General features: G+C 37.7%; 3 protein-coding genes across 3 annotated transcripts in view; 2 read left to right on the plus strand and 1 right to left on the minus strand.

Moving 5' to 3' along the window:
- The window catches only part of LOC104818975 (probable serine/threonine-protein kinase abkC), a 3,289-nt gene extending 2,587 nt beyond the window's left edge, over positions 1 to 702 (plus strand). Inside the window, exons 4-5 of the mRNA XM_010548812.2 lie at positions 112 to 267; positions 542 to 702. Of these exons, the coding sequence (XP_010547114.1) occupies positions 112 to 267; positions 542 to 661 (276 nt within the window). The 3' untranslated portion in view covers positions 662 to 702. The remainder of the gene's footprint in view (positions 1 to 111; positions 268 to 541) is intronic.
- A 151-nt stretch (positions 703 to 853) lies between these two features.
- On the minus strand, positions 854 to 3,460 carry LOC104818970. The gene is made up of 5 exons (XM_010548802.1): positions 3,019 to 3,460; positions 2,540 to 2,603; positions 2,210 to 2,374; positions 1,588 to 1,653; positions 854 to 1,409 (listed from the first exon to the last, which is right to left on the minus strand). The coding sequence occupies exons 1-5, from the start codon at positions 3,330 to 3,332 to the stop codon at positions 1,140 to 1,142; spliced, it is 879 nt and encodes a 292-aa protein (XP_010547104.1). The 5' UTR covers positions 3,333 to 3,460; the 3' UTR covers positions 854 to 1,139.
- Positions 3,461 to 6,504: 3,044 nt separating this feature from the next.
- LOC104818978 (universal stress protein PHOS32-like) overlaps positions 6,505 to 7,898 on the plus strand; it is a 1,901-nt gene continuing 507 nt past the window's right edge. Inside the window, exon 1 of the mRNA XM_010548827.1 lies at positions 6,505 to 7,384. Coding sequence (XP_010547129.1) covers positions 6,627 to 7,373 — 747 coding nt within the window. The 5' untranslated portion in view covers positions 6,505 to 6,626 and the 3' untranslated portion in view covers positions 7,374 to 7,384. The remainder of the gene's footprint in view (positions 7,385 to 7,898) is intronic.

The following is a 7,898-nucleotide window of genomic DNA, read 5'->3' on the forward strand; positions in this document are numbered from 1 at the left end:
CCCCCCCCCCCAAAGCAAAGCTTAAAAACAACGGAGCCACCAAATGAACGAGGGAGGTTGTTTTTGAGTTTTTCGTTTACGTGCGTGCGTGTATATGTATGTCTATTGCAGGAAATGGAAGAAGCATTCAGATTTTGGGGAACACCAAAAGGAGATTTAGTCCATCCGGCTGACTGCATGAACGAATTACTCGAGAAAGTAAGACGACACAGAGTTAACATTGACGGAAACATCTGCAGTGTAATGGTCACGACATTAGTTCTCGAGGTGAGTTGCTGTCCTTATCGTTTTCAGATGTCAGTGAGTGTGTTATTTAGATGGATAATGTTAAGTTGAATGAAACCTTTGCTGATTCTGAATGCTAAAGAACACAGATCCAACACTCTCTAACATATTAGCCAAATAGGATGCAAGAAACTGGCCCGTGAACTGTCGGAAAGCTTTGCATGATCAATGTAGCGTCATCAAATCATAAACTATCAACTTATGCATATGTTAGTATGGATGTGATGATACCGATGATGAGCGATATTAATTGAAGGGTTGGCAAAGGAAGCTGGATCCAGGGTACGACGTAATGCACACCCTGCAATCGATGGTTCTTAAATCCGACTGGGCCAAGTCTCTCTCTTACACTATGGTTGGGCTGATGGCTCCATAGAAGAAGAAGGAGGAGCAGCAGCAGCAGCAGCGCTTGATTTCTCCTCTTTGCATTTTTACTCGGGTGGGGAATTTTGGTCTTGTTTCTAACTATAGATAACTACAATTGTATAAAACTGGCGGCGGACTGGTCCAGACCTCGGTGTGTATCCAACATGTTTACACTTATGGATACCAACAGATGAAGAGAATGTAAAACCAATGTCTTCTTTTGCCTAATTTAATTAGAAACTTTTTTTTTTCTGTTGGTATCTTTTTAAAAGAAAAAATTATAATATAGTTTCAGAATGTAACGATGAGGGGGAAATATGAACAATCTAACGTCCAATGTGTAGCCACGGAGCCTCCTGGTATCTCTGAAGGAGCTTTTGCTTTACTACCTTCAAGATTGAACTCGCCTATTGCTTGAACTTTTTACATGTTATAGATCACATCGCCTGTTCCATTCCGCAGCCATTACAGTTCCTCCACGACACAACTTACAAGACGGCTGACAATGATGATGATGATGATGAGGCAGAACAATCCATGTAAAGATTTGATCCAACCACCTGTGGAGGCGGGTTTTGTTCGATGTTATATATAGTTTGTTGTCTGTTGAGGGGTTCCGAGGACATGGTTGAGATGACCGGAGGTGAACCGAGCTCAAGAAGAGCTTTCCCTTCGGGATAGGTGCCTATGCATAACGTGTCTCCCCGTCCATGCCATATACCGCCATGCACGTTATTCATCTCCAAAGTTCTTGATTCCTGCATCACCGTATGCCGAAGAGAATAAACTGAATATTAGGTTCTGTAACTTTCTCACGTCTTTCGCCCTTGGGATATCCACCAGTTTATCATCTTCTTGTCTCGAGTTGAATTGCTTTGTTCTCCCTTTGTTGTTTATCTAAAACCAAAAACAAGCGAAGGAGAAGAAGAGTTTTACCTGGCTTAATGTACAACATGGACAGATAAGATGGGAAACACAATCCTCCAAGAAACTATCAGCGCCCTGCAAAAAAGGAACAAAATCCAACGAAATCCAGTAAGTTCATGATGCGTAAAGAACAATAATTTTATGCAACAAGGTGAAACATATGATTAAACATAATTGCAAGAAATTCAAAAAGAGAAGTTATCAGCAGAAACCATGGAAAAACCTTCAACATCAATTCAAAGGGTACTAAAATGGGTGGCAAACGAATGGAGTTCATGCCTCTCTATAAACAGGAAAAGGTTTTGGTGAAATGGCAAGACTAGAACCATAACCCGAAACAAACTAAGGAGAGAAACTGCCAATGTCAATTTGTCACAGTATCTTCTATTGTGTCAAGATATACAATGAGCTACACTGCACATGTCCTTTTCAGAGCAAACTTTTGGAAGACAGCAGTAACTTAGCAGCATTCCATATCCAAAATCAAGTCCAATCAGCAAATTAAAATTACTATCCTCTGTTAAAAGAGTGCAGAGATAACCGAGCTTCATACGATCAGACAAGAACATATTGTACCAACAGGAAATGGCTGTACTTGAGAAAAGATCAACACATAAGCTGAAGGACTCACTCTAATGTTAAATTTCCTTCTTATCTGCATCCGGAAGAAACCCAGATAGGATCCGACCAAAAGGATGAAAGCAAGAGCGAAATAGAGATAGTAGTGCCTCTTAGTCACAGCAAAAGCCGCAATGTTGAAAAGTAGACCTACGACAAGAATCATATGAACAGTACCCTGAAGAAATCATCAAGACAAGGAGTCACTATAGGGAATGTAACTCAAGGTTCCATCCAGAACGAGATAAACTGAAGATTCGAAATCGACAATACCTAATCAGAACAGTCTATTGACAGCAGAAGACAATTAGTGAAAGGGTGTCTACAACTACAAGATTAGTACCTGAATAAAGCAAGAACCAAGACTAGCCCTCCTCATGTTTTTGCCGAATCTATAGCATGGACAGCTGCAACAAGTCAAATACTATTACACAAGATGGCTCTTTTAGTTTCAAGAATGAATAAGCCGCAAACAAAATCAAGATACTAATCTCACACACAGATCATCGCGCAATCAATCCTTAATTTGTTCAGATTAAAGTTTTCTCCTTTCTGTTGTGGAGTATTTGACCTAATTTGACCAGAACAATTTCCGGACAAGAATACAAAGTGATCAAACTCAGGTCAACATCTAAAAAAAGAAAACGAAAAATAAATGAAAAGAAAATCTGTAGGAACATGACATCCATCGTGATCGTGAATTTTATTCGCTTTCTGGGAAAGATCTTTCCGAGAAATTAGGAACTCGCCCAAATCAGTATACCTAAAAATTGCGGCTTCAATCCAAAAAATTAACGAAAAAGCCCAAAAAGGGAAACTCACCAAGCGGATTCGACGAACACACGACGATCCTCGAAGCAATCCATGACATCACCTTCCCACATCCTCAACACAACACCGCCATATTCGTTATCCAAATCTCCACCTTCGTCGCTCTCCAGTTTCCTCCATTTTCCCTGCGTCTGAAGCGCCACCGTCGAACATAGCAGGTCAAAATCCAAAACAGATATCCCTTCCGGTTCCATGAACCTCTCCATCTCCTCCTCCGCCGCCGCGCCTCCGTCTCGGCCAGCCACCCCTACTCCGCCGCCTTTTATCATTCCTCCTCCCTTCTCTTGCTTATCCAAATCCGCCATTGAAGAAAAGCACAGAGAGAGAGAGAGAGAGAGAGACAGCAAAGAGAGATGCAATATAGGGTTTCTTCTCCTTCGTTCCTCGATATCCTCTCCGAGAGGATCTGCTTTATGGTGAACGCCCTCTTTTTTTTTTTAATTAGAAATTATAATTTTCCTTTTTTTGGCGGGTGATTAAATATTTATAGTGACAAGGCGAGTAGGAATACAGCAGACAAATCATTATCGACGGTCCAGCTGTTGCCACGTGGATTTTTGGCTGTTGACAGACTGATCAATCATTTACATTATCTACTCAATAATACATAATTAATGTAACCGCATTAGTGATAACGTATCTTCTTAAATAGCAATTTGGTAATAATAAGATTCTTAAAACCCCATTATATGAAATTAAAAGTATGCTAAAATATTTACTACTCCCTTCATCTCAATATAAAAGTCGTTTTAAAGATTATTTTTTTGTTGTAAATAATTATTATTTTAGATTTTTTAGATATTTTTTAATAAAAATTTCTAATTTTATATTTAATTAAAAATATCAAACTTTAATAGAATATCACAAATATACTATAAGACTTTTTTTAAAAAAAATTTAAAAACTATGAAAAAAATCTAAAACGATATTTATATTGAAACTGAAAGAATACATATAAAAAAGTTAAGATTAAGAATTAAGTGATTATGGGTATACAAGCCGTGAGATTTAAGTTGATTGGACTTATTAATGATAAAATATTTAAGTTTTCATGGTAAATAAATCCGGGCACCGCTCCGATTTGAAATTGGATATCCAAAAATTGATTTCAAGTATATAAATATAAAAAAAAACTCGATTTCGAAGTTGAACAACCATACAAATTTCAGTTTTAAATATGTAATTATTACATTATTGATTCCAATATCTTAATAGATTTATGGATAGTGATGAAGTGGATGAGACAGATACGACGATCTTATCTTAAATGTAAAGAACGACCCCACGACCATTTGCTTTTTCATCAAACTTGGAAAAAGAGAGAAGTGATTGTTTATTGAACTTGAAAATGACACAAACCCATATATATATATATATATATATATATATAACGTATTTTGTATGGTACTAAATAATATATATATATTAATGTATTTTTTTGTGCCAAGTATTTGTAGTCCTTTGCCTCGATATGATCGTCGCATCATGTGAAACCTCGTGACCTTCCAACCTCGATAACACAATTTCCATTTTGTCTTTAATGTGTCGTTTTCGCCGGATGTATGTCTAGGGGTGTAAAATGGACGGGTTGGGTCAAGTTTGGACCGGGTTCAATTCGGGTCTAGAATTTTTTGGATCAGGTCGGTCCGTACATTTATTTTTCGGATCTAGGATCGATGGCCCGAAGTTCTGCTCTATAGGGTTTCGGACGGGTTCGGGTCGGGTTTCGGGTTTTTTTATCCAATAAAAATATTTTTTTACGATAATAATAATAATGTAAAATATTAAAAAAAAGCAAACATAGTATAAAAAAAATAATTATACGATGTAATTAATTTGAAACATATAGAAAAAGAATCAATATATTCATATATAAATAAAGTTTTAAAAATATATATATTTAAAAGTTTCTACGTTTTCAAAAATATAAATTGATATATATATATATATATGATGTAATATGATTAAAAAAATAAAAGTTTTCATCACTTTAAAAAGTATTAATTGGATCCAAGATAAAGTTTCGTCATTTGGTTAAAAGATACATATATATATATATATAAATATAGAACATGTGTTTGTTTATGTGCATCGAAGAACAAAATCCAAACTAATAGTATAAAACAAAACCAATATAGAGTGAAAAAAAATATAAAACAAAAAAATTTAATCAAATAGCAAGTGTTAGGTTTGATTTAGTAAAAAAAATAATACAAAAAATAATTATCAAATGATGTAATATAGTAAAAAAGAAGTTAAGATAAGTATAGAGAGGTAGGGGTGGGCGTTTTAACCCGTAACCCGGGGGTTTGGAGGTACCCGGCTTAACAAGTACCCGAATATTAACGATGATGAGATCGAATATTAATAAGATTAAATTTTCGACCCCGAGTCCGAGTGGGGGTTCAATTATTTTACAAAGGGTATCCGGGGGTACCCGGTATATTTGTTAAAAATCTAAAATATACTTTATATCTATAACATTTTTGTCTAAATTATTCTTATTATTTATTAAAATACTTTTATTTTAGTTAATTTTTTTTATGTTCTAAACCTTTTCTATACAAAAATTTCATCATTTCAAATCTCATTCTATGTAACCGAATCAACCATTCATCTTTCTCTCAAAATTTTAGTCATCTCTTTTTTCTCTTTATACTTCGACCTCTCTCATTTGTATTTTCTATATCTATCATTTTATAGTTCAAAATTTTATAAATCGTATGGGTCCGGGTACCCGCAAGGACAAGACCGAGAATCTCATTAAACCCGAGCTACAAGTACCCGGATTTTATGAAGCCAAGACTGAGATAATATTTTTGTAAAACCCGTGATAATGAAGATGAGACAGAATTTTCTAAAAATTGGGAGTATCCGACCCGTGCCCACCCCTATAGAGAGGTAAAAATTTGGCTTAGAAAAAAGGGTTAGAAAAAAATAAATGGGCCTCAAACCCGGTCAGAGACCCGATCGGTCCGAGATCCGACCGGCCCGATCCGACTGATCCGCAACCTATTTAGCCCGAGACTCGAAAGTCCGAAATTTAATGAGCTTATATTTTTAGATCTATATCCTTATTATTTTCGGACAGATTCGGACCGGGTTTCAAGTTCTGGGCTTAATTGTCTTGTCCTGCAACCAGATTTCTTGTCGTTGTTGTTTTTTTATATTAGTCATTATATGATGTATCTGAATATATTAAAAAAAAAAAGAATCGAATGATCGGTTTTTAACCGCTCTCTAATTTGTTACGTTGATAAAAAGATTTTCGTGAAAAAACTTTAAAAACATTTCGGAACATCTGAATTAAAGATAACAATTTGTTGTATTCTATTTTTTTGTACTTTTTAAGATGTGATTTTTGGCTTTAAAACTCTGTTAAATTATTTAATCCTTCGAATTAATAGATAATATATATGCATATAACTATTTATAAAACTATTATGAATTTTCTAAAAAAATAATGGGAGGAAAACGCCAAAGGAAGAAAAAAAAAATGTTCCCTTTCTCAGTTCCTCCACCGCCAAAGTTTGGTTCTTTGACCAAAAAATCGTCCTTTCTCGTCGTCGCTTTCAGACACTGATCTTTGTCACCGTACAATGAATTCGCCGGGATTATCTCCGAAATCGGACCGAAAATCTCCGACGGTCCTCACCGTTCAACCTTCGTCCCCGAGATTCACGCCGGTCAGCACTCCAACGGCCGGAGCCCAGCGCAAGATTGGGATCGCCGTTGATCTGAGCGACGAGAGTGCCTATGCCGTCCGATGGGCCGTACAGAACTACCTCCGGTCCGGAGACGCCGTCGTACTGCTCCACGTACGGCCGACAAGCGTCCTGTACGGCGCCGATTGGGGCGCGATCGACCTGTCGCCGCAGTGGGACCCGGAGAACGAGGAGTCGCAGAGGAAGGTCGAGGACGATTTCGATGTCTTCACGAACGCGAAAGCGAACGATATGGCTGGGCCGTTGGTCGAGGCGGAGATTCCGTTTAAGATCCATATCGTGAAAGATCACGACATGAAGGAGAGGCTGTGTCTGGAGGTGGAGAGGCTAGGGTTGAGTACTCTCATAATGGGGAGCAGAGGTTTTGGGGCTGTGGCGAAGAGGAGTGGCAAAGGGAGGCTGGGGAGTGTAAGCGATTACTGTGTTCATCACTGTGTTTGTCCCGTTGTGGTTGTGAGATTCTCCTATGACAATGGCGGAGGAGAAGATGAGAAACGTGGTGGAAATGGCGCCAAATTCCCTTCCGACAGCGTTAAGCTTCATACGGTGGCTGAGGCCGAGGGAGAGGGAGAAGATAAGGAGTACCACCATGATGCTTCTGATAAGCAGCAACAAGGGTAGCTTCCGATTCAGGTCGAATCCCATTTCTCTGGCCTTTTTTTTCCATCATTAGATTACTTTTCTTGGTTTGAATCCACAAGTTGCTTCATAGAAGAATGTATAGAAGAAGGGTGTCCATTGCTGATATACGTCTTCCTATATCCAATCCTGAGTTGAGCTTTCTTCAGACCATCCACTGATGCAGAATCTTCATCAATCACTTTGGTTTCTGTCTCAGTAGGCGATTTTCTTGTTACTTGTCTCTGAAATGGTTCTGCTTGCATCTTCGAAAATCATTAGTTGGGTTCAATTGGTATGGATGTGTTTCTCTGGAGGGGATATCTGTTGTCAAAGATGTCAAGTTCTTTGAACTTAATCAATTAGGCTATCCAAGAATCGCATCATCCGATCACGTTTCTGTGCCATGTTATATTTGGCTTGTCCGCTACTTGTAGTGAAAGAGGATAGAACACGATCATTGAAATGTCTTTTCTGTGTAGAAGAGATGAATTTTTAACCGGGTTTTCCGTGAAACGCAACAGGGAA

The sequence above is a fragment of the Tarenaya hassleriana genome, unplaced genomic scaffold, assembly GCF_000463585.1.
Source record: "Tarenaya hassleriana unplaced genomic scaffold, ASM46358v1 Cleome1, whole genome shotgun sequence".
Classification (NCBI taxonomy): Eukaryota; Viridiplantae; Streptophyta; class Magnoliopsida; order Brassicales; family Cleomaceae; genus Tarenaya; species Tarenaya hassleriana.